The 27,545-nt window shown below is 37.2% G+C and overlaps 2 protein-coding genes across 15 annotated transcripts in view; one reads left to right on the forward strand and one right to left on the reverse strand.

Moving 5' to 3' along the window:
• Positions 1–128: 128 nt before the first annotated feature.
• LOC108214554 (PHD finger-containing protein 1) lies at positions 129–12,584 on the reverse strand. Of its 4 annotated transcripts, none has more exons than XM_017386618.2 (7): positions 12,431–12,584; positions 10,069–10,142; positions 9,360–9,487; positions 2,465–2,600; positions 1,706–1,924; positions 1,506–1,624; positions 129–541 (listed from the first exon to the last, which is right to left on the reverse strand). In XM_017386618.2, the coding sequence occupies exons 3-7, from the start codon at positions 9,430–9,432 to the stop codon at positions 447–449; spliced, it is 642 nt and encodes a 213-aa protein (XP_017242107.1). In that variant the 5' UTR covers positions 9,433–9,487; positions 10,069–10,142; positions 12,431–12,584; the 3' UTR covers positions 129–446. The 4 variants fall into 4 exon arrangements, with proteins under 4 accessions (XP_017242107.1, XP_017242106.1, XP_017242105.1 ...); XM_017386617.2 differs by having other exon boundaries at positions 12,427–12,581; XM_017386616.2 differs by lacking the exon at positions 12,431–12,584 and adding an exon at positions 10,641–10,826.
• Positions 12,585–15,599: 3,015 nt separating this feature from the next.
• LOC108211102 (putative late blight resistance protein homolog R1B-16) overlaps positions 15,600–27,545 on the forward strand; it is a 28,331-nt gene continuing 16,385 nt past the window's right edge. The window contains exons 1-4 of one of the 11 annotated variants that reach the window (XR_001804974.2): positions 16,068–19,067; positions 21,953–21,999; positions 22,454–22,587; positions 22,712–22,851. Coding sequence is in view for 9 of the 11 variants with exons in the window: in XM_017382607.2 (XP_017238096.1) it covers positions 16,432–19,067; positions 21,953–21,998 (2,682 nt within the window). In the remaining 2 variants the exon portion in view is untranslated. Of the gene's footprint in view, positions 15,768–16,067; positions 19,068–20,441; positions 20,798–21,952; positions 22,000–22,453; positions 24,583–27,545 lie in introns of those variants that run through there. The other 10 variants (XR_010289974.1, XM_064089280.1, XM_064089275.1 and 7 more) reach the window with 10 other exon arrangements.

The following is a 27,545-nucleotide window of genomic DNA, read 5'->3' on the forward strand; positions in this document are numbered from 1 at the left end:
TAACCACCCCTATTTTCTGCCCATATCACATATCCAACATATACATGTCACTTAATCTTACTCAACTAATAACCTATAAATAAATTAGAGGAGTACTTACAACACTAGCTTCGAAATTTACCCTAACAAAATCAGGAAGTCTGCTACTTATATTTTCAAGGCATCCAGCCCTCACAATTTCAGCAGTCATTAAACATTTTAAAATCTGCAATATTAAGCAAATAATTTCAACTGACACCCAACAAACATTCCATTTGAAACCAAAGAAACAACATTCTCACACCTGAGGCTTCTTTTCCATCACCATAAATCCTTGAAATTAAGTACCTCCTACAAATCTGACCAGAAAAAGTGCCTCCGGTAAAAGAGGTGCATGTAATAATTAATCTGGATTCTGGACTGTCGAACCAGAATCTAGGCCAACTCCAATTGTCCTGGCGGAATGTCTAAATTCCTCTCCCTTGACTGCTTTGGAACGCACCTTTGCGCTTTCCATGACGACGTCGATATAATCCCCACAGAAAGTAAGACTTGTTCCTCTCTTGAAAAAACAAAATTGCCAGTAAGAAGTATATAAGAAAGTGATTTCATAATAATTATGTGCATGTTAATTATGATACAGGTTAAGGAGAAACTAAATATGATCCAAAACTTTATCACATGTTCTTTACTTCATCTTGCCTAGCGACAACACAACTGAAGCAGGTACAACAACAGAATCTTCCTCTCCTACTTCATTCAGTATTACCATTTTCCATTTTATTATCTTCCCAAAAAATATACCTATACATACCAAAAAGTAAGCTAGACAGATAAAACTATCAGAAGTCAAGATGTTAAAAATTGTAATGTTCAAGTTCAAGGCCTGGTGGTATCACCACAGTTAAGTACTTCTAAAGCATTATTAACACATAAACACCAGTGCCATGTCTTGACACTTTTACATGGCTTTTTTCACCACAGACGTTGACATGTAAATGATAGAATCAAGAGTTTCGGCGATAAATATAATGACCCCAGGGCATGATTACAGGCTACTACTCCCTCCGTCCTAATTTATGTATCTTGTTCGTCTTTTTATGGTCAAATTTACCAATATTAAAAAACAACATATATTATATAATTGAACAAAATTACAACCAACATAGCATTTGAAAGTATACCTAATCTACTTTAAGATTCAATTTTCAGTTTTTCAAAATGTAATTTTCGGTTTTTCAAAATTATAAAAGAATAAATTTTAATTATCAGTCGAAGTTAGGTGAATTCGACCATGACAAGACAGACAATACAGTTAAATTAAGGACGAATGGAGTACTAGATTAAAATAAAGGAGCCCGCATGAACAAAGTGAAGACAAGTATAACTTGAACACTGCACTGAACAATATTTTCCCCAATTTTATAATAAAATGAAAGACGGAAACCTCCCAAGTCAAAGGAGAATATGTTGCAAAAGATTACTTATAGTAATGTTAGACATGAGCAAAGAGATCAGAAACTCACTACGATATTCTTTTTGCAGAACTTTGGAAGTAAACACAAGCAACTCCACTCCATCAATGTAACTCCTTAAAAAAAGATTCCTTGATAACTGCTGTAGGAGGAACATGTACCCGTCCGGCCTTTATAATGAAAGCAATTACTAAGAGACCTATTCCAGAAGAAAATGTTCTAGAGAAACATTAGATGGTGTCAAAGCAAACCTGGCATTGTCATTAGGAAAAAAGTATAATCCTATGTCTTTGTCATCAGGTTCACATCCCTTAAAAACAGTCCTTAAAAAGTCCTGGTACGGACAGAGCTCAAACTCAAGAACTTCTGGCATATTTCTAGAAATCTCATTCACCTTTGAGTAACCTTCTGATGTTAGATGAGCTTGGAAACCTATTCTCGTCTTTTCATCTTTCAACATGAAGCTTCCCCTGATTATTATATAGATAATAGTTTAATATGGCGTGAAAGGACAAGGCATTAAAAACATATATGTAAGGTAAAAACAAAGTAAATTTTCCAACAATATGAACGATTCTACGCCATGCGAGATACCTCATGAACTAATACAGTAAATGTTGCATCTTTACAATAGTTTTTACTAATTTAATGAAGAGGATAGCTAGAAACATGAAACCTATTAGTGACGAGCAACAGAAAGGATTCAAACTATAGCAAAATGATTAGTCTTACACCTGATAGCTTACATCTGAATCGATTGCTAAGTGATTAATCATCTCTAGTGTACATTATAACATATATGTGTTCTCATAGTGAAACGGCATATATCTTCTTTTTTTTGACAAGAAAAGAAACTGCATATATCTGACTTCAAAATAAATTTTTAGGATTTAATAGCAGTTGTACTACTGCAAGAAACAATGATAAAATTGTAGCTGTCTAACTTGATATTTAAGCTATCATAAAAGTATCAAGCTGATTCTTGGAGTGGAACATGATAGACTACTTACTTCCATGAAGCAACTGGGGCAGGATCTGTGCGGAGAGGTTCTTCAGTTGCAGCTTTTATGTAGAACTCCCAGACTGTGAAAACAACATTACCAGCATCTGATTTCTTTGGTCTAACATCTTCAGAAAGTTTAATACCTGCATCATAGACATGCCATTTAGTTATAATTTTAGGTTGACTTCAATGGAAGCAATAAATCTACACATATCATGTCATGACTCGAAAATAATTTATACTTTAAGTAAATTTCTGTCTGGTCATAAACTAAAACATTAAACATCTTCAAATCACAAATTTGAATTTTAACCTAATTATAAAAAGTGGGCTTTCAAATACTAAGTAAAAAGTTAATTGAGGAAGACAATCCTTTTCCACTCATAATGCTGTCATTTATTTTAATCAAGTAAAGTGAGCATCTCTAAAAGCATCTTTGTGGGTACCTTCAAATATCATTACTTGTCTGTTAGCTGATCTAAACAGTTTTATGTAACCCAATGAGTACAATCCCTATCAACTCTATGCCGCTGCTTGTCTTCATCTATTTTAATCGAGAAAAATGTGTGATACCAAGGTTTATGTGAGAAAGAAAAATAAATAAAGGTGCAAGAAAGGGACAGCCGGCAGTGGAACATGCGCGTGGGAGTTAAAGGCAGAAAGAAAGGGGATCTGGGTTTTTATGAAAAGAGTAAAGTAAATTTAGGGTTTGGGAGAGGAGCTGGACCTCTCGAAGTTTCCATGTTGTTTGTTGCGTTTATCTTTCTTTTGAGTTATAATCAGTAGCTATTTTGCTCTGTAGAGTGTTAATCGAAGTTTACTGGGTCTTTTTTGTCTCATTTCTTATTTTAGAGTTGTTTTAGTGTAAATCTCCGATCCAGTTCATCACAAGTGGTATCCGAGCGCTACGATCTATGGTGCCTTCCACACCTACAGTGGGTCAACGTGTCGAGGAGTTGGAAGAGGCGGTGGGTGGACTGGAGAGTAAAACCTTGGCGTTGGTGTCTCAGGCTGTTGAGAAAGCTGTTGCGGTTATGAAGCACTCGTTGGTCGAGTTGTTGCTCGAAGGTCAGTCCGAACAGTCCCGCAAAACCAATGGGGAGTTAGAATCGGTGGCATCGCGACTCGAGAATCGTATTGCGAGATCTCGCGAACACCAGGAGACTCTCATTTATTCGATGAAGAATGATTTAGACCAATTTCAGGCCGAGATTCGCAATACAATCAGTCAACTTCCCCCCCTGAAATCTCCCTCGCCAGAAGTGCTGGCGGCCGAATCGGTAGGTCGTGGAGTCGGTTTCTCCCCAAGGGCACATGGGTTGGTCATTTGGAGCATCAGAGATGGATCTTAATGGACCTGGTGGGTCTGGTGGTGGTCTGGGAAATTGGCGTTTTCGAAAACTTGACATGTCAGTTTTCAATGGTGAAGATCCGGATGATTGGGTAGTACAGGTGGAGCGATATTTCAACTTTTAGAGGCTGTGGTTGTTGCTTTGGAAGGGGATACCCTGATATGGTACCAGTGGGAGACCAAAAGACACCCGACCCGCAGGTGGGCAGATCTGAAGGGTTTTGTTCTTAGGCAATTTCGTTCATCTAGTGGTGGCTCCTTGTACGAGCAATGGTTAGCGACTGTTCAAACAGCATCGGTGGTAGAGTACCAACGCAAATTCATCCAAACTGCAGCCCCTTTAGATCATATTTCAGAGGATATACTATTGGGACAATTTGTGAATGGGCTTAAGGATAATATCAAAGCTGAACTCCGTGTGTTGAGTCCTATGACTCTCGAACAGGCTATGGAATTGGCCGTTCGCATTGAAGATAAGCAGAAAGCATGTTGGTTCAAGCGGACTACTGTGAGCTCTTTTCGGGGTGGATTTTCGAGTTTCCCATCTAAAGGTACTCCCTCGACTGTAACCTTTTTTATTTCACAGCCTAGTCCTACTTCGGTTCGCAGTTGGGCAGTGGGTGCCAGTGAGTCGCAGTCCTCAGTCACTTCTCCCAGATTGGGGGGCACTGGTTCTAATCGAGGGGCTGGGGAGGTTCGGAAGTTGTCCGACAAGGAGTTGCAGGAAAAGAGGGCTAAGGGTTTATGCTTTCGTTGTGATGACAAATGGAATGTTGGCCACCGGTGTAAGAAGCGCGAACTCGGTGTGTTGCTGTTGGAGGGAGATGACGAGGACGGCGTGGATGATAGTCATAGTGAACTTCCACCGTCTCCAACGGAAGAACTATCACCGGAGGTCAGCCTACACCCAGAGGTTTCGCTCAATTCGGTTGTGGGGTTATCTAATCCGCGCACAATGAAATTGCGTGGCAAGGTAGGCGGCGCACATGAGGTCATTGTGTTAATTGACCCGGGGGCCACACACAATTTTGTGTCCCTCGCCAAAGTGGCAGCCCTCAAGCTACCAGTGTCGGATTCTGGTGGTTTTAGTGTGTCCCTAAGCAATGGAAAGGCTGTGAAGGGGAGTGGGGTTTGTGAAGGTGTGTTGTTAGAATTGACAGGAGGACTAATAATAGAGGAGGATTTCTTACCCCTGGATTTGGGCACGACATACATGATTCTAGGTGTTCAATGGTTGGAGAAATTGGGTGTTGTTGTCACCAACTGGAAGTCTCAGATTATGCAATTCACCGTGGGCACGAATATAGTCACATTGGCGGGGGATCCGTCTTTAACAAAGTCTAAGATCTCTGTGAAGACGATGATTAAGACTATACGAAAACAGAAACAAGCTTTCATAGTTGAGGTCAATAAACTCGAAGCTCCGCTGCCTGAAGTTTCCGAGCCTGCTGTACCTGAATTTGTGGCTGAGATTGTCACTCGCCATGGTAGCTTATTTATTGAGCCGAGTGGATTACCACCTGTTCACGGCCACGAGCATCGGATCATCTTAAAAGAAGGCGGTAATCTAGTGGGTGCAAGGCCGTACCGCTACCAACAATCTCAGAAAGATGAGATCGAACGATTAATTCAAGAAATGCTCTCTGCTGGTATTATCAAACCCTCAACTAGCCCATACTCTAGTCCAGTTTTATTGGTTTGTAACAAAGATGGTTAGTGGCGTTTTTGTGTTGATTATCGGGCTTAAAATAAGGAGACTATACCGGACAAGTATCCGATTCCGGTGATTGAGGAGTTACTTGATGAGTTGCATGGAGCTCGGTATTTCTCTAAGTTGGACTTGAAGTCCGGCTCTCATTAGATTTTGATCCACCCGGAAGACAATCCTAAGACAGCTTTTCGTACCCATGATGGTCATTACGAATTTTTGGTTATGCCGTTCGGGCTTATGAATGCCCCGACAACTTTTCAGTCCCTCGTGAATGATGTTTTCAGGCCCTATCTTCGGAAGTTTGTTTTGGTGTTTTTCGATGATATTTTGGTATATAGTCCAACCTCTTCAAGTCATTGTGAACATTTGGATGTGGTCTTAACTGCCCTGGAGTCTAACAGCCTTGTAGTGAATTCTAAGAAATGCGTTTTTGGTCAACAGGAAGTGTCGTATTTGGGCCACACAATTTCAGGGGATGGCGTTGATGCTGATAAAGACAAAATCAGAGCTATACTTGGCTGGGAATTGCCAAAGACTCTTCGTGAGTTACGGGGGTTTTTAGGCCTAACAGGCTACTACAGAAAATACGTGGCCAAGTACGCTTAATTGGCAGGGCCGCTTACAGATCAACTACGTAAAGACAGTTGTTGCTGGACAGAGCAAGCTACTACGGCGTTTAATTTGTTGAAACAAGCCATGACGACCCCACCAGTACTAGCAACACCAGATTTCACACGGGGGTTCATAATTGAAACTGATGCTTCGGGAAAAGGTCTGGGTGCAGTCTTGATGCAAGGCAACCGTCCTCTTGCATTCTTTAGTAAGTTACTGGGTCCCAAAGCTCAGCAAAAGCCTATCTACGAGAAGGAACTCATGGCTGTTTGTATGGCCATCCAAAAGTGGCGGTACTATTTGTTGGGAAGGCATTTCATTGTCCGGACGGACCAACAGAGCTTGCGTTACTTAGCACAACAGAAAGAGATTGGGGTGGGAGTATCAGAAATGGATGACCAAGCTTATGGGCTACTCGTTTGACATTCAGTTCAAACCAGGCAAAGTCAATCAGGCAGCAGATGCTCTATCAAGGAAGTCCACAAGAGAAATTTGTTTGGCTGCAATGCTTTCGGTTAATATGGTTGATTGGGCTGAGTTGCAGATGGAGGTTCAGCAGGACCCGTTACTGAATCAAATTCGACAAGAGCTGCTGAATAACAGCAAAGATCATACGGGTTTTGAATTGGTTGATGGGAAACTGCTCTACAAGGGCAGGACAGTGGTTCCAAAACAATCCTGTTTCAAAGAATTACTTCTCCAGAAATATCACAGCTCTCCAGTTGGGGGCCACAATGGTGAGGTCAAAACATATAAAAGGGCTGCAGCTGATTGGTATTGGGTGGGCATCCGTGCGGATGTAACCAAGTATGTGCAGGGGTGTCAAGTCTGCCAACAGAATAAGGCCTTGCAGCAGTCACCGGCGGGGTTGCTTCAACCACTACCAATGCCGACACGAGTGTGGGAGGACATGTCTATTGATTTTATTAAGGGGTTACCGAGTTCTAAAGGGGTGGACACTATTCTTGTTGTGGTAGACAGATTTTCTCAGTATGCGCATTTTCTGGGATTGAAGCATCCTTTTACAGCTATTATTGTAGCAGACTTATTTGTCCGTGAGGTGGTTCGACTTCATGGTTTTCCAGCGTCAATTGTTTCGGATCGAGATCGTATCTTTTTAAGTTTGTTCTGGCGGGAGTTATTTAAGTTGCAAGGTACTGAGTTGAAGCGTAGCACCGCTTATCATCCTCAAACGGATGGACAGACGGAGATTGTTAATAAAACTCTAGAGACATATCTTCGTTGTTTTACTGCTTGACAGCCTCGTAGTTGGTCTAAGTGGTTGGCTTGGGCTGAGTTCTCGTACAATACATCATCCCACTCGTCCACACGGTACACACCCTTTAAGATAGTTTATGGTCGCGAACCACCTGCCATTATCCGGATTAGTAGAGGCCAGTCACCAGTGAACAGCATTGAGGACCTGTTGTGTGACCGTGATGCCATGTTGGATGACTTGCACTTTAACCTGTTACGTGCTCAGCAGCGTATGAAGCATTTTGCAGATTTAAAACGCCGCGATGACAGTTTTTCAGTGGGGGATAAAGTGTAACTGCGCTTACAGCCATACCGCCAACGTTCTTTGGCTAAACGACCTTTTAAAAAGCTAGCTGCCCGATATTATGGTCCTTTTGAAGTGATTGCACGAGTAGGCCAGGTGGCTTATAAGCTACAGCTACCAGATTCTTGCCAGCTACATCCGGTTTTTCATGTTTCGCAACTCTGGAGAGCTCTGGGCTCACAGGACTCGTCACCCACCATTCCACAGCAGTTAACCTCAGATTTGGAGTTAGTGGTGCAGCCTGAGAAGCTGTTGCAGGTTAGAAGAGTGGGCAATTCTGCTACAGGGCACTTGGAAGTATTGATTCAATGGAAGCGATTACCAGAGTTCAAGGCCACTTGGGAACAAGCTGATTCGTTACAAGAGTAATTCCCGGAGTTTCATCTTGAGCACAAGATGGCTGTTTGGGGGGAAGGTAATGTGATACCAAGGGCAGAACTGTCAAAGCAAACCAAGGTTTATGTGAGAAAGAAAAATATATAAAGGTGCAAGAAAAGGACACCTGGCAGTGGAACATGTGCGTGGGAGTTAAAGGCAGAAAGAAAGGGCATCTGGGTTTTTATGAAAAGAGTGAAGTAAAATTAGGGTTTGAGAGAGGAGCTGGACCTCTCAAAGTTTCCATGCTGTTTGTTGCTTTTATCTTTCTTTTGGGTTGTAATCAGTAACTATTTTGCTCTGTAGAGTATTAATCGAAGTTTACTGAGTCTTTTCTGTCTCATTTCTTATTTTAGAGCTGTTTTAGTGTAAATCTCCGATCCAGTTCATCACAAAATGTGCACAAGCATCTTTGTAGGTACCTTCACACATAAAAATTTACTTGACTGAAAATTAGTTGATTTAAACGGGCTTATGTATCCCAAAAAAATATCTTGCGTAAGGATATATTATAAAAATTAAAGGAGAATAGAAATAAAGCATTAAAGGACATGTGCTCTTGCCGGACATGGGCGATTGACAATCTTCACATGGTTCTTTGCTTATTTTCATTTGAAACTGGCCATTTGTTCTTTTAATGATCTCAGTGGATGGAAGGGGAATTGCAGTGGGATAGGGTAACCAAACCATATGCTAAAGTTCAATGGACAAAAAAGTAAATGTAAAAACAATAAAGTAAAAAATAATTCCAAGATACTTGCAGAATTTCCATAACAGTAATATTGTCAAGCTTTTTGAAATTAAACAACAAAGTCTGTACCCTATCACAAGGGAATATTACCCTTCCCAATATAGGAAATCTGAACTAGTATAGCATACTGGAAAACTGCAATATAGGTAGTCCCACATAGATATTTAGAACAAAAGCCATTTAGTCTAGTCATATTGTCTGACTGAGAAATGCTGGGCATACATATTTCAGAGCAAATGGACATGCATTTGTAATCTATACAAATTACTAAGGGACCCATATAGAATTGTTCGAAACATTTCGCGTGTGACCTCAATCATCCATTAACATGAATTCAATCAACACTAGTGGACCAAATAGAGTATTTGCATATCATGGGCCAATTGGGAATCAGAATAAATACCGCAGAGGCGAAGTGTAAAGCCACAAACACAAAATGACTTTTTAGTTTTTACCACACACAAAAATACAAATAAATAAAGCTATTATTAAAACAACCTGAAAATACTGAAGTAATAGTTTGTGGAAGTGATGAACAAACCTTTGCCTTTTTGCCTTGTCACCATATAATTAGAGTCCGAATGAGAAATAGTTTTGAACTTCAACGCACCCATATTATGGTCAGATGATATGGATTTAGAAGGCCTGCTACATTTGGTGATGCAATAGCTGAAAACCAGGAAATATATTTAGAAATTCATAGTAAAACAATAACATTATAACAAGATCAATAATTTTAACCAAAAGGAACCTATTAGTAATTTAGTAGTCTCATGATGCCGTAATGCCCACCTCTTTTGTGAATGAATAAAATTATTGTACTATTAATTTTGTTCGTAAAAAGATATATTAGACATTAACTAGCAAAAGTAAAATTAGTGTGGACACCATTCACAAAGAGTTACTGTGACCACTTCCCATAGTCTCTCTGCATATGTAACCGGGAAAAAAAACAGATATATCGGAGGTACAAGTACACTATAAATTGTGTTCTGGTCTACTTAAGTTTTGTTTCCATTACATGAGAAAGATATACAATATAGCATGTTGAACAAAATAACCTTGTTCAAGAAATCCCAGATATTACATGTCTGAATAAAGCAGACCATAAGACTAATAAATACCACAAACAGTAGTCTTTCTAGAAATATGGTCAACTGCGTCCTCTAACCCACATATTCACTAAAGAATTTAACAATTAATAAAGAGAAAAAACAAACTATAATTAATAATTTTGAGAGAGAAAGTACCTATAGTCCACCCCATGTTTGCACAGCGAGAAAGTAGTTGGTGCTTCCTGATCACCAACATCGCCATGTTTATCCTGAAAGTTAGCCGGCCAGTAGATCAGCAGCAATAATAAAAAGGTGTTTGAAGTACACAAACATCACTTGTAGTATGTTGCTAAATTGAACATAATTACAGTTGCTCTGTTCCCAAACCATCAATCGGTTGGGATGGGTTGAGGGTAGGCCTGTAAACGGATCGATTCATATCAGAACACCCAAAATGCATACCGAAATTCATTTTAGTTTTCCGGATTAAATCAATCCGATTTTCCACCGGATTAGGGTTATTGACAGACCAATCCAACTCTGATATTCTAGAGTCACAGATAAACAAATCGGAGATCCGATCCAATTGCACTTTTAACATATAGTAAGATAATTATATTAACATCAAAGGGCAGATAAAACAATAATAAGGCTTGGATTCACTTTCAATTACTCATAAATATATATCAAATTATTGAGACTAATATGGGAAAAAAAAATTGATGAAACTACCTAAACAAAACCTGAAAGGAGAAAAGAAGAAATACCATATCAATCTAGACTAGATTTAGAGACTGAAAAACAAAAATGGAAAAGATTGATAAGATCCAGTAAGCTGAATCGCTTGATACTTTTGAATTTGTTGAGCTACGCGAATTGTTAAAGGGCAAGTGATGAATGGGAATATATAAGGGTAAATGGGATTGAATGATAAAGTGAGATATCATAAATATTAACGAAATAGGGCCTAAAACAAGTGGGCTAAGAAAATAGAATACAACAAGGCCCGAACTAAGGGCTAAAATAAGTATATACCTAATCCTATAAGATCTCATAATATAGGAAATAGTTTGACTCTATGCATAATGCTCAAAACGGTCAGAGCAAGCCGGTGGAAATATGCGATGCTAAATCAAGTCTCTGACCTGCCACTGAACCAGATACTATCACTATCAGGAACCACCAAAGAGAGTTGGCACAGACATCTCATCCAAAATCAATATGAACATTTGTCGTCTATCATGCCATTAAGATATTTGAGGGGGGTGCGAGTAGTGGTGGGGTAGACATAGACAATTGGGGCTGATGAATAACATAGGTACATTAATAGGTGAAGAAGATGAATGCATATCAAATGGAGTAAGACGAATGAAACGTACATATATTAGTTGCTCCATGAAAATAAGTAAGATCTTTAAACTTAAACACATGACTGATATTCTCGTCGCTACGAAGTTTCAACTCAAAAACTTTAGTGTCAACTTTCTTTTGACTCCACATGAACTCATTCTCTTTCCATACCATCACCAATAGGAAATAACCTCTTAGTTAGTGTCTAAACATTACCTGATCACCCTCGTCATACTCTTAAAAGCTAAGATGGAAATTGCAGTAGACTTATTATATTCATTGCTCAAATCAATTTCCTTATCTATCTCACCGTTCAACTCATAAAATTGATGTGCAAAGGACTTTACAGACTCAGGTGAGAAACCAAATACATGGTTTTCCTAAGCTAACAACCAATGTAGACCTCAAAGAGACTAACACTAGTAGATGTATTAATAGGCAAACTCCCAAGTACACACATGTTTATCTATCAGGACACTTAATCAATCACCAAAGCACCTAGAACCCTGTAAACGTCTCCAAAATCTTAACATAAATGCAAATCCGACTAACTTTACAGTCAAAGTGTTAAGGATAAGGCTACCCATGCAATTCCCAACTACAAATGCCGTACTCGTCAATAGACTCGAGCATCAATATACTGAAGTGCCTGGTGGTCAAAGAAATGAACGAACTCCATAGACAAGAATTAATGTCGTAAGTAGTGTGGACACCATTTACAATGAGTTATAGTGACCCGTCTCCTGAGGCGTATCTCGGAATTTGTAACAAAAAAATGATACTATAAAGGTACAAATTCACTAATCCCCCCAAGTATTGTTTTTATCACAAATGAGAAAGACAAGATAGGTATAGAGCAAGCTAAAAAAATAGGTATCTGAAAACTGGTAAATAACACTATGCGTGGACTCTTACTACAAAAATGGTCACCAAAGTCTCAAATCCCTACTAATTAAATGAAAAATCTAAGAACAAATATGCGTTAAACAATTGGTTATAATCTGATTGTAGCAACCATCACAACAATGTAGGTCAATTACTCCGGAGAAACACCCGAAATATAAATTTCAGAAGAAACCTCGTAATCAATACATTCGTGTGTGTGATAATACATATGTTTAAAAGCATGCCATGATAAACAATTGTTGAATTCATAATCAGAAAACTCATATCACACTAGCAATGCAGGTCGCTCTTTCTTACCTACCCCAAGAAGAGAGAGTCGAAGATCTCTGCCTCAGCACCTCTGTCAAACGACATGCTGCAATACATGACACACATATAAGCACTCAGTCAGACCACAACGAACTCCTCATTGATGCAGACTCAAACACCCCTCCCCCCATATAATTGATGTAAACATATCAAAATAATACTCCCCGTCCCACGATAGCAATCTCTTTTGGACAGGGGTTAGCAAAAAAAACCGGAAAACCGAAACCGAGCCAAAAAACCGAAAAATCAAATCGAAAAAAATTGTAACCGACAAAAATTGTAATTGAACCGAACTGATATAACGGTTCGGTAACGGTTACGGTTTTACCCTAAAACCGAACCGTTTATATAATATATAATAAGAATATAACATTTATTATATATTATTATATATAACATATTATATATATATGCTACAATATATTAATTATATATTTTAGTAAAAGAAATTGATAAAATAAGTATATAAATATTTTTCTAAAATTAATTAAAGGATTAGATTTGTATAGTAGTTTCTAATAAAAAAACCGAAACCGACCAATGATTAACCAAACCGGAAAAAACCGTTTGAAATGGTTCGGTTACGGTTTCTACCTAAAAACCGAACCGAACCGAAATACACGATTCGGTAACAGTTTTATGTAGAAACCGAGCCGAACCGAACCGTGCACACCCTTACTTTTGGAAGTAATTTTTTTCCAATAATACTCTGTCTACTTTTAGTTTTCAATACAAATTTGTTGAAATTATTTCAAAATTATCATTTTTCAAAGTTGTATAACAATTAATAAGGATTGAAAAAAAGACTACATTCATACATTTAGAAAGAGTACAAGAGAGAAAATATTATTTAATTAATACTTTCTTAATATGCGTAATATTTTTAAAATAGACTTGTAATGTATTGTGGGACGGAAGAAGTATCATTTATTATGCCTTTGCGATATATAGAGCTATATGTAAATGTCTCAAAATATCCTTTGCTTTGCACATGGACCCACTTTCTATATTAAAATTTGAAAAGAATTAATTGAAATATCAAATTTTAAAATTCATTATAAAATGTTTAATTTCATCTATCACAATTAATTCCGTTAGATTTTTAAATTATTTACGTCATTTCGTTCATAGATAACACTCTTTAACTTTAATAGAACCGGAAGACTCCGCAATATTTTGAGATTATTGAGATCATCCATTTTAATCATGAGAATGAGAATATTGGAGGTCAGAGCTCATGGGGAGTCGAACTCGAGTTTCACGGGAGACTAAATTCTAAGAGTATTATGTTTTTTTTTTGTTTTTTTTTTTGTCACAAGATACTTTCTCGTATAACGAATTGTATCAGAATACAAAAGCCGCTGCAAGGAGTTCCTTTCGTTCAAGAAAGTTTACCATCTAACCCTCGGACATGCAGAGATGACCGGGGACGCTTAGACAATAAAGCTTTAATGTTCGATAAGAAAACACCCATAAAGGTCCCGCTACCATTCTTTCTTCCAATCGCATACCTGAAAAAATACAATACAAATAAAACATAATAAGTTCATACATACAACAAAATAATAAAACTATCTAAAATGATGGAGGAAAAGATTTAACAAGCTCATAAAAAATTGAATATAATATAATTTTTTTAAAAAATAAGGAAAGTAAAATCAAAACTTATATAAACAATTCACTAAAAAAATCTACACCAAAGAGATAATGAGATCTCTTTGGTTAGATACATATTAGGACCATCAGAAAATAACTAACAATTATGTCAATAAATATTTAAAAATATAACTAAGAAATTATAAATAAAATTTGAAAACAAAGGTAAGATATATCTAATCAAATATTCTTGGCAAACAAATTTTTCGCGATTTTAGCTGTCATCAGTATCAGCAACATAAATTTGGTATACACCAATCAAACCAATCCACCATTAATGGCGCATTAATACCTCATTAAGGCACAATAAAACCCGCCCATGAATAATGGAATTCAGGTACAATAATCCGCAACAAAATTCTATCAATTAATTTTTTAATAAAAACACAAATTTTCAAATTAAAACACGAAGAGATGGTGAAAATCAAAGATAAACAAATTTAAAAAAGTCAACTAACCATTCAAGATCACTAAAATTAAGCTCTCTAATTAATACTATTTAAATCAAATCATATCCAAAAATGATCAAAATCAAAATAAACAAATTTAAAAACATCAACTAACCATTCAAGATCACTAAAATTAAGCTCTCCAATTAATAATATTTAAAACAAATCATATCCAAAATTACAAAGCAAAAACTAATATCACGCAATAAAATTAGTCAATCACGATAATCCAAAATTATAACGTGCACTAATTAAGTCACCACTCTCACCACCTCCACTGCCACTATCCAAATCACTATCCAAGAACCGCAAACAATAATCAAGAACACAAGCGAAATAGTAAGAGACGCACATGAACATGAATAAGCAGAACACATAAAATGAATAAGCAGAACACATAATATAGGATTAACAACACATATCCAATCTACTCACATTGAAACAAAAATAGATTGAAAAAGACGAAATAGAATACAAAACAACCCAATTATACCTAATCATGAAATATGAACCACACCACAGTAATATATACAGTAAAACAATAAACAATCACATAATTATAATCATATAGATTTTTGTTTTGAAAAGATTACACCTGTTTTTTTAAATGTATTTTTGGAGATCTGAGCCATGACAATCTTGAGCACTATGAGTCGATCAAAATTAATCCCACACACACTTGAATTTATCTCATCGGATCAATCCCGAATATCTCCAACCCAAAAGAGCATCCGTCTGCCTTGATCTCGAAAACCGCCGATACACCATTGACCATCAATTGAGTATGTTAATATAACCAAAAACATATCTTTGCAGAGATTTGATTCATAATGAAAAGAAGAAATTGTTCGCATGCAAAAAGAAAAACGAAACGCTGGGAGAAGAACTTAGAAACAATCACTTAGTAGAATTAAGAGTATTATGTTAAGTGACCAATCATCTGAAAAACTAAAATTTCAAGATGTGAGGATCATACGGTATGCTAAAAGTTTTGACTTAATTTATAAACATGTCAACTAAGTGAATGAATGTAAAGAAATTTAGATTAGAAGGGGAAACTATCTGAATTTTTATGATTCTTTCTTCATCATACACACAGGTGATATATATCAGAGCCATTGAAAAGAGCAGCGCAGAGCTGTATTCTGCCCTGGTCACAAGATATTCCTCTTTTTTCTTAGCCAGAAGAGATCGACGGGTTTCGCAGAAAAGAAAAGAAACATGGTAATATTACTTATCTCGAAATTTGTTTCCAAATTTTTTTCTCAAATGACGTGGATGTGTGTTTTAATTGGATGATTGATGTGCATATAGGGGTTTATTATTATTAGTGTGAGACGATATAGTCGTAAAGTGGTGAGATCCATTGATTTTTAATGTATAAAAAGAATAATGAAATAAAAATAATATGAAAAGGGAAGAAAAGTGGGAAAATGATAGAAATCATGGACTATTTTTCGTAAGTTTTGAACTTTAAAGAATTGAATGAACATCTAAAAAATAATTTTAAAAAAATGGTTGGGACCGAGGAGCATGTACAGTAGCAAATGGTCCTGAAAAAACAACTTGCCAGTGCACATACGACAGTCTTCAACGACTCTGGCAAGCGACTTAATTGAAGTTGGCCCCTAAGAGACTTTACAAGTGAACCAAAGTTTGCTAGACTTTAGCCCAAGAGTATCATTCTCCTCACACTCTACTTTTCTCGTTTGTAATTAGGTGCTCATTCTGCCATATAAACAGCGTTAACTCATCATCAAAGTTGATAAAATCAAAATTTAAGTGATAGTCAGGTTACTAGGATACCTGATGAGTTGATAAATACTAATGGATCACACTCATGTTGTCAGACAGCTAAGCTAGTGTCCCTGATTTCTAATATCTATATATGGAAGGCGAATCAAGGTATGTATCAGCAGTTAGGCGTTCAGTTTCTTCATCCTTCAGAATCAAAATTCAAGTGAAGATTATGTTTTCTGATTCTGTAAGATTCCCACAGCGTCTGTCATATAAAATGTTTGATGTGTTGTTGAGACAAGTAAAGAGGCTTCTTGTTGAATATCCTGATTGGCTTTCGATAGAAAGATGTCAAATTGATTTTTATCATAAACAGCTTTCTTTTTTGTCTAGAAATTTCGAACGACGCTTAGTCACATATAGAGTATATTCTGAAATTGAAGAGGAAGCGTTGAGGCTTCTTGCTAGTGAGATACTCACTTCTGAGCATGAGAGGGGCGTTGATCCTCCTGATCTTACGTGTATTGGAGAACAATTAGCTTCTCAAGTGGCTAGGATTCACAAAGCTTTCTTTCATGAATTCAAAGACTTTCATTGTTATTTTTATTTTCACAAAAAGAAATTTGAAGAATGTGATGGGGAAGCTTTGGTTGGATTCCAAGAGGAGGTTACTAATTTACTCCATCAACTTGCGTCTATCACAAAGAAGCAGCTTCAAGTGATATCGATTGTAGGGATGGCTGGACTTGGTAAGACCACGTTAGCCACAAGGCTCTATAATGATCCTTATGTTGTATCTTACTTTTATGTTCGAGCATGGGTCACTTGCTCTCAGGTTTATCGTAAGAGGGATTTATTGCTTTCTATACTTAGCTCTGTCACTGAGATTACTCCCCAAGTTTCTGCGAGGAATGATAATATGTTGGCCCATGACTTATATCGTGCTTTGAAGGGTCGGAGATACCTTATTGTGATCGATGATATATGGAGTATTAAGGCGTGGGATGATTTTAAGAGTTGTTTTCCAGATGGCAACAATGGGAGTAGAGTTATGCTGACCACCCGTCTCAAAGACATTGCTTTGCATGCACAAACTGAAGGGAATCCGCTTTGTTTGCGTTTCTTAACTGAAGAGGAAAGTTTTGATTTGTTTAAAAGAAAAGCATTCATACATGGAAATATTTCTAGAGATCTGAGTTCAATTGGACTAAATATTATGAAAAAATGCCGTGGTTTGCCTCTTGCGATAGTTGTAATTGCAGGAGTACTCAAATACGATATGGAGATCGATTGGTGGACACATGTTGAGGAAACTGTAAGTTCGTACATCGTAACTGATGTAAATCAATACATGGATACACTAGCATTGAGTTATAACCACCTGCCTCAGCATCTAAGATCTTGCTTTCTCTCTTTTGGAGCATTTCGCGAAGATCATGATATCCCAGTATATAAGTTAAGTTGGTTATGGATTGCAAAAGGATTTATACTCGAGGATGGAACAAAAAAGAGCTTAGAGGATGTTGCAGAGGGTTATCTGATGGACCTTATAAGAAGAAGTCTAGTCGTTGTAGGCAGGAAAGGGTTGAATGGTGCAATTAAAACATGTCGTATTCATGATCTCTTGCGTGATTTGTGCTTGAGAAAAGCAGAAGAAGAAAACTTTCCACTAGATATATACAAGTACGATAAACATTCCTATTCATGTCCGCATTCTATTACAAGTCTTACGACGTCCCAACTATATTTGAGCTCTACTGATGTGCTTAATATTCCATCAAACTGTCCCTGCTATTCTCCGGAAATCTCCCAGTCATTTTTTCTGGATGTATCTATTCACTGGGATACCTCTAAACTTATTAGGGATTTGAATATATCATCAATAGAATTGTTCGTATTTCCATGTGAAGTATTGCAACTAGTCCAGTTGAGGTACTTAGACCTTCGGTTCACAGCCGGTAATCCTCCAGAATCTATATCTGTCCTTCGAGAACTCCAAACACTTATCATGTCATCAAGTATGAACATGGTTGTCCCGAAGAATTTGTGGAAGATGATAAATATGAGGCATCTTTGCATCAATTCAGGGGAAAATCTTTTGAAATTTTCAAGTGCAGAAGAACCAAGCTTATTGAGAAACATGCGGACCATGTCACAAGTGAGCCCTATTATGCCATGTCAACATATCTTCGCCAAAACTCCTAATTTGCGGAAGCTAGGTCTTTGTGGACCATTGACAATGAACGCGGAGTTGAAGTGTCCTGATCTAGGCCCTTTGACGCTTCTTGAATCATTGAAATTGGTGAATACAATTCCTTCATGCAAAGCCGGAAGAGTAAGCAACTCCATTATATTCCCTGCAAGTCTCAAAAACCTTGCTCTGTCAGATACTTGTTTAGATTGGAAGGAAGATTGGGTCTTCCAAATGATGCCTAACCTTGAGGTTCTTAAGTTGAAATGTAATGCCTTTTTTGGTAATGACTGGGAAACAAGTGCAGAAGCATTCCCTCGTCTTAAATTTCTAAAACTTGATGAACTGGATATTGTGACTTGGACAGCTTCCCGTGATCACTTTCCTGTGCTTCAGCACTTGCAAGTGTACCGCTGCCCATATCTGATGGAGATTCCGGAAGACTTTGGTAATATATACACACTTGAGTGGATTGAGGTGAGTGGTTGTAGTGATGCTGCGACAGAGTCTGCAAGGGATATCAAGAGAGAGCAGGAGCGCAATGGCAACGATTGGCTTAAGATCCTTTTTAGCCATCTACCAAGTAAACCGAGGAGGTATTGAAGCCTTTTGACTAACAAATCATAAGACATTTTTCCTTATTTTTACAATTATTCTGTGGTCTTTTAAATATGTCCATTAGAACACATTTATCTTTATAATAAAAATTTGAGACTCTATTTCTCCTTGTACAACTCAGTACTGTATGTTTGTACTTTGTTTCAGTCGGACCCTTTTCTTTATAAGTTATATTCATTACAAGATTCGGGGATTTAGAAATTCCTGTTGAATTTGGAATCATTATGTTCGAAAAGGCAGGGGATATATATTTATCGATTCAAATTTATTGTGCAAAGTAACTGTAACACATAAAAAATAGAAATTTCCTCACTTTTGTAGTCAAAGATAAACGAAATTTAGGCCGAGAACAAAACTAAAATAAACTGAAAAAGGGTCGAGGTGTACAAAGGAAAACCAGGGGAAACAAGGGTAAAAGAAGTTTCTTTGAAGGTTTATGCATCCAGTAGGTGAAACTTAAAGGGCCACTTTGTTAGGAACCTTATATTTCACTTTTATATTAGTGGTTGTCTTTGAGACTTATGAATTTTAATTAGTGGATTAAATTGAAGAGGCCATTGGAAAAGATGAATCATCTGAGCATTAGAATGGAAAAGCTATGAAAATCTGCTGTTACCTTTTAGGTTTTTTCAAGTCTAGTTAGGAGTCTGTACAAATATAAAAGGGGTAAGGCTTATGATGCTGCTAGAATTAAGTCTAATAACTCTATTATCAATATTTTCATATTTATCATTTCCTATTTATTAAATCTGTTTCTTGAAAATTATAGTTGGAAAAGATAACCAAATAATTCATGTATTGTTTATCAGTTGGTTTAAACATTATTTGTAGTAATTAAATTGTCGAAAGAGCAGGAGAGGATCCAGATGAGTTTGAAACATGGAGAGGGGTCTCTTAAAGAAGCTTTGATGAGCTACATTAACCTGACTCTCTTCATTTTATTTGAAGTATCCGTGTCGGACACTCGACACTCGGACATGGATCTGACACACTGACACTTATTTTAGGCTAAAAACATGTAAAATTTTCAGAATATTGTTGAGTCCAACACTCGGACACATATCCATGTTGGACACTTTTAGCCGAGTTGGGTAACATAGTTCATGTGGAGGGAGTAGGCTCTCTGAATATCCGGATTGGCTTGCTCTACAAAGATGTCAAATTCCCTTTTATTCTCAAATGCTTCAGTCCTTCTCTAAAGCATTTCAATCAAGGATGATAATCAGGAATTCAAATTCTTGATTGATCCAACACTAGAAGTTCTTGTTAGAGAGATACTTAACTATAATTATGCCAGAACAAGCGTTACATGTCAAATGTCACTCATCCCTCTTCTGATCTCACTGCTATAGGAGACCGCCTGGCATTTGAAATGATACCTAACCTTCAAGTTCACAAATTGAAACTTCATGCCTTTGTTGGTGAAAATTGGGAAACAAGTCCAGAAGCATTGCCTTGTCTCAAATTACTAAAACTTTCCGGAAGACTTTGGTAATATTTGCACGGTTGAGTGGATATGGTTAAGCGGGTGTAGTGATGCTGCTACAAATTCTGCTAGGGATATCCAGAAAGAGCAAGAGGGCAATGGTAAAGATTGTCTTAAGATCCTTCTCAACCCTGGACTAGCTCCCTGCTAAACAAAATCACAAAATGGCAAGTCAGATTACTGATTATATTCAATTATTCAGGGAATTTTAAATTTTCTTCATTAATGGTTCAAATGTTTATGCAATTGAAGTTTCTTCGCGAAGTGGTTACTTGTTAAATTTTAGCACTTATGTTGTACTTTATTTTCAGGTCAACCAGTAGATCTTGTCGAAACTCTAGAACTTTAACTTTAGAAACCTGTCTAGTTTTCTACTAATTTACCTGCTGCGCCAATTTTAGCATTAAATTGTGTACCTAGAAAAGGCTCCATATGTTAGAGTTGTGAAAAATAGCCCAAAATACCACTTATCAACGCCAAATAATCCAGCATCTTGATTTTTGGAGTTAAATGGTTTATCGCATTGTGTTTAGGTCTGAAAATCACTACAAAACGCTAGACGATCTGGCGTTTTAGGGTTGTAACACGATATGAAATAGCATTTAGGGTTAAAAAACGCTAGACGATCTAGCGTTTTGAAGTCGAAAGATGGAAAATGCTGCACGAACTAACGTTTTAGATTGCAAAGTGGTAGGCTGAGGCCATCTACTTCATGTGGTATTTGGGGGTTTATTCCGGGAAAAAGTGATAGTGACTAGTGAGGGCCAACACTTGCCTATTAAATTTTGGTATTTGTTACGGGGATGCTAATTGTTTATGAGATTAATGTCTATTACCCAATATTACAGATGCTAAGAACATTTTACAGGTCAACAGGTGCTATATCATATACAGACTATCAGATGCAGGTTGGATATGAATTTATGCAGACATATTCAGAAAAATATTCAGCTGCAAATTTTGGCATCTGAAAATATGTCTATATTTGAAGAAATCACACTTATAAAATCAATTTGAACCACAATTTCATCATCAAAATATCTTCACCGATTTCATTATCAAGCATTGCTTTGTTCTCTGTGTTGTAAGTTGTAACATAGAACACCTCTGTCATAACATGGAACAGTGTCTATATCGCTAAATCTTATCAAAACACTAAACAAAGTTATTGCTTTATTCTAGCTTATGTACCGAGAAACTCAAAGAAGGATGCACATAGATCACTTATACATTCTTTGTTTTTGCCGTCCAACTACAAATTTAACATTTTGTTTTCATAGCTATCCAACTAACATCTATACACAGATCTTTTGCAAACACTGATTACTATAATTTTCTTTCTCTTGTTTTTCTAACATTTTGATATCTTACTGGCAGAGTGGCAGCATGCTGTTGGGCATTTTTGGAAGTGTCGGATATTTAAGGTAAGAGCTGAACAGCTGCTACTCCCACATCTAGTATTCTTTATTCGCTATTATCCTCCATGGTTAAAGCTTTCCGTTACACAGCTTCCATGTTATCCCGTGTGAGCAGTCTTCATTCATATCCTCATTGGCTTCCTGTAGAAAAACTTCAAATTACTTTTTATTGTCAAAGGCTTGAATCCTTGTCTAAATCATTCGAGATCCTTGCAAAAAAACTTGTGAATGGTCTCTATGATGTGTTATATGATAGAACACTTACAGATCTTATTAGTAGGATTCTTGAGTTCAAAAATGTGAGAACAAGTGCTGAATTTTTGAATTTTAAAGATCCCCCTGATCTCAACCTTGTTGGAGAGCGGCTAGCATCTAATGTGGCTCTTATTTATAATGACTGTGTGATAGATTGCGGGCAGGCATCCCAAGACTTTGCTTACAAACTTTTTTATTTTGATAGATACAGATTTGAAGAACAGCCCCAGGTGGAAGTCTTCATTGGATTCCAGGAGGCAAGTTATTTACTTCAAAAACTTGTGTCTATTACAAAGAAGCAGCTTGAAGTGATCTCGCTTGTAGGGATGGCTGGACTTGGTAAGACAACATTGGCTAAAAGACTTTATAATGATCCCTATGTAGTATCCTACTTTTATATTCGAGCTTGGGTAATTTGTTCTCATGTTTATAACAAGAGGGATTTGTTGCTTGTAATTTTAAGGTCCATCAATGAGATTACTGATAATGTTCAAAGGATGAACGATAATATGCTGGCCCATGTTTTGTATCGTGCTCTAAAGGGTAGGCGATACCTTATTGTAATTGATGATGTATGGAGTAGCAGCGCATGGGATGATTTTAAGAGATGTTTCCCAGATGACAACAATGGTAGTAAAATTATGCTAACTACCCGGTTTAAAGATGTTGCTTTGCATGCACAATCTGATGGGAATCCTTTATGTTTGCGCTTTCTAACTGAGGGGGAAAGTTTTAATTTGTTTACAGTTAAAGTTTCCAGGACTGGATATCTATTGGACGATTTGAGTTTCATTGAAAGGAGCATTACAAAGACCTGCCGTGGTTTGCCTCTTGCAATTGTTGTAATTGCTGGACTACTAAAAGGCAATTTCAATGTAGATTGGTGGGAGCAGGTTGCAGAAAGTGTAAGTTCCTACATTGCAACTGATGAGACACAATACATGGATACACTAGCATTAAGTTATAACCACCTGCCTCGACACTTGAGACCTTGTTTCCTCTCTTTTGGTGCATTCCCAGAGGATTATGACATCCCAGTACGCAAGTTGATTTGGTTATGGATAGCAGAGGGATTTATACCTCAAGATGAAATGAAGAAGAGCTTAGAGGGTGTTGCCAAGGATTACTTGATGGATCTTATAAGTAGAAGCCTGGTTTGTGTTGGTAAGAGAGGGTCTAATGGTGCAATAAAAACATGCCGTATTCATGATCTCTTGCGTGATTTGGCCTTAAGAAGAGCTGATGAAGAGAATTTTTCACCAAATATGTTTAAGTTCAATAAACATTCTTTTTCATGCCCTCATTCTTTAACAAATCCTTCTGCAATAACCCAACTCAGGCTCACCACTGATGTGTTCAATATCTCATCAAACTGTTCATGCTGTTCATCTGAAGTGTCCCACTTACTTTTTAAGAATGTATTGATTACATGGGATACTTCCAAACTTATTAGGGATTTGGATATATCAGCATTTGAATTGTTCGTATTTCCATGTGAACTGGTGCAACTTGTACATTTGAGGTATTTGGAGCTGCGGTTAAGATCTGGTGACCCTCCAGAATCTATATCTCACCTGAGGAAACTCCAAACACTTATCATGTCATCAAGAATGAATATGGTCATCCCAAACAATATGTGGAAGATACTAAGCTTGAGGCATCTTTGTATTAGAACAGGGGAAAATCTTGTGAACTTTTGTAATGTTGAAGAAGAACCTAGCTTACTTGAAAACTTGCAGACCTTGTCACTAGTAAGCCCTACCAGGCCATGTGAACATATCTTATCTAGAACTCGTAATTTGAAGAAGCTAGGGCTCTGTGGACCATTAGCAACAAAGAGAGGGGAGTTGAAATGCCCTGATCTAGGCCTTCTAATTCACCTTGAAACACTGAAGTTGTTAAATACAATTCCTTTGTGCAAATCCGGAAGATTAAGTGATTCAATAATATTCCCTGAATCGCTTAAAAATCTTACGGTTTCAAATACTTATTTGGATTGGAAGGAAGCTTGGATCTTTGAAATGATACCGAACCTTGAAGTTCTCAAGCTGAAATTTCATGCCTTTGCAGGTAAGCACTGGGAAACAACTACAGAAGCATTTCCTCGTCTCAAAATTCTAAAACTTGATGACATGAATATTGTGACTTGGACAGCTTCCCGTAACCACTTCCCATTGCTTCAGCGCTTACAGGTGTTTCGATGTCCATATCTGACAGAGATTCCTGAAGACTTTGGTAATATATACACACTGGAATGGATTGAGTTAAGCGGGTGCAGTGAAGCTGCATCAATTTCCGCAAGGGACATCCAGAAAGAACAAAAAAACAATGGCAATGATTTGTAAGATAATTAAAAGGAATCATGTAAGAATCAATAAAAGAACCATGAACTAATAACACTATATGTTATAATCAGGAACAGTGTAAAAGAACGCCAACAGGAACAGTAACAGGAATCCACGGATCTTGAACTGTATGATCATCACAGATAAGTAGAATACATACCCGACGACATGGTGATGATTGTTTGAATGCAACAAGGTCTTGTATGTTAGTGCTTCAATAGCTTCAATGGATATGAATGAGTTTCTCTCTCTTTTCTATATACATCTATTATGTGTTACCCTTACACTATTCTTAAGTCCAACACTTTTGATGGAAAAGGTGGATATATATATAGACAGAGAGAGGACCATCCATCTCACCTTATTTATTTACCACTTGATTAATTGTCCATCAGAATTAATCGGGTAAGTTATCCAACTCTTGAGTTTCCTATAGACCACTTTATGAGAAAGAAATATTTATAGGAATAAATGTAAATTCCTTACAATAATATAAATATTTCTTACAGTCTCCCACTTGGTCGTATAGGAAACATGTCATGAATGTGCACAAAGACATTAGTTATTCTTCAAGTCCCTAGTTGATAGATTAACAGATGCATGAGTCATGGCGTGCACATGTTATTGTACAACACGCTTACTTCCATGTACTACCACATCTGCAATTTTCTCAACCAGGTCATAATGAGAATGGCTTAATGGTCACCTAATGTTTCATTCATCTTAAACATAAGTGTGTACACCTTTATGATGAAGAAACAGAAAACTTCAGATGTTATATATACATTAGGAGCTCAGTAATTGTCTTTCACATATACATAAAAACAAGCGACATAACAGTAATTTAGGAACTGTCCAGGAGACCTAAACTTTCAGCATGCCTTTCAAAGGTCTTAATTGGCAGTCCTTTTGTAAGTATGTCTGCCACTTGCAAGTCAGTGCATATGGACTCAATGACAATTTTCTTTTGTTTAACATCTTGCTTTAACAACAGGTATTTTAGGTCCATGTGTTTTGAACCATCAGTAATCCTGTCATGCTTAGAAAAGAACGTCGCGGCTTGATTATCACAACAAATCGATAATGGTTTGGAGATAAAATTTAAGTCTCCAAACTGTGACACAAAATTGCGCAGCCATGTTCCTTGAATGGAAGCTTCATAACAGGCCACATATTCAGCCATCATGGTGGAACCGAAAATCATTTCAGATTTTTGACTTTTCCATGAAACGGCACCTCCACATAAAAGATATGTATATCCAAGAGTGCAGAGCCTAGTATCAGGACATCCAGCAAAATCCGAATCAGCATAACCAATCATCTGTGGATGATTTGATTTTCTGAATGTAAGCATGTGATTTTTGGTTCCCTTTAGGTATCTCAGAACTTTCGTTGCAGCTTTCCAATGAGCGATCCCTGGGTCACTCTGAAACCTTCCTAACACGCCAACAGCATGGCTAATGTCAGGCCTGGTACAGACCTGTGCATACATCAGGCTCCCCACGAGAGATGCATAAGGATATTTCTGCATTTCTTCTCGTTCCATAGGTGTCCTCGGACATTGCTTAAGAACAAGTTTGTCTCCTTTATGCAATGGAACAGGACTAGCGGAACAAGAATCCATGTTAAATCTCTTAAGAACTTTATCGATATAGCCCTTTTGAGACAAGCCCAAAATTCCTTGTGTTCTGTCACGAAAAATTTCTATTCCCAGAACATAGGAAGCGTCCCCCATATCTTTCATTTCAAAGTTCTTTGAGAGATAATCTTTAGTTTCTCGCAACAAACCAAGGTCACTACAAGCCAATAATATGTCATCAACATACAGAATCAAAAATATGAATTTGCTCCCACTGAATTTAAGATATATGCAGGTATCAACAACATTTTCAGTGAAACCGAAACTTGTAATGGTTTCATGAAATTTTAAATACCAATCTCTGGAAGCTTGTCTTAGTCCATATATTGATTTCTTAAGTTTACAGACCATATGCTCTTGCCCTTCAATTATGAAGCCTTCGGGTTGACACATATATATTTCTTCTTCCAAGTCTCCATTCAAGAACGCCGTTTTGACATCCATTTGATGCAACTCGAGATCATAATGAGCTACTAATGCCATGATGATTCTAAAAGAATCTTTTCTGGAAACTGGAGAAAAAGTCTCGAAATAATCGATGCCTTCTTTCTGATTAAAACCTTTAATCACAAGTCGAGCTTTATATCGTTCAACATCGCCTTTAGAATCACGTTTGGTTTTGTATACCCATCTACAACCAATTGCTTTACGACCCGGCGGGAGTTGAACAATTTCCCAGACTTGATTATCACTCATAGATTTTAATTCATCCTTCATTGCATCAACCCATTTGTCAGAATCAGGGCCTTTAGTGGCTTGAGCATAAGAAACTGGATCCTTATTTTCATCAGCTTCTATGAGATAAAGCAAGAAATCATCAGAAATAGCTGATCTCTTTTGTCTCTGAGATCTCCTTAATGTTATTTCTGATGAATCTTCATTATTATTTTCATTTGTGAGAACCTCATCAGGGGGCTGATCATTCATTGGGATTTCCTCAGTGTTCTCTTGTTCATTCCTAGAGGTATTCCCAACATCTTTCGAAATAATAGGTAGCAGAACTGGTACCCTTACTTCTTGAATGATCACATCATTTTGCTTTATGCTCCCACTGGTCTCATTATTCTCATAGAACTTGGCATTACCAGTTTCAACTATTCTCGTACTATGGTTAGGACAGTAAATTCGATATCCCTTTGTATTTTCTGGATATCCTATAAAGTATCCACTCACTGTTCTAAAGTCCAACTTCTTTTCTTGTGAATTGTATATTCTAGCCTCAACCGGACAACCCCAAATTTGGAGATGTCTTAAACTAGGTTTCCATCCTTTCCACAGTTCAAAAGGTGTTTTTGGAACTGCTTTGCTTGGAA

This window comes from Daucus carota, chromosome 3 (genome assembly GCF_001625215.2).
Source record: "Daucus carota subsp. sativus chromosome 3, DH1 v3.0, whole genome shotgun sequence".
NCBI lineage: Eukaryota > Viridiplantae > Streptophyta > Magnoliopsida > Apiales > Apiaceae > Daucus > Daucus carota.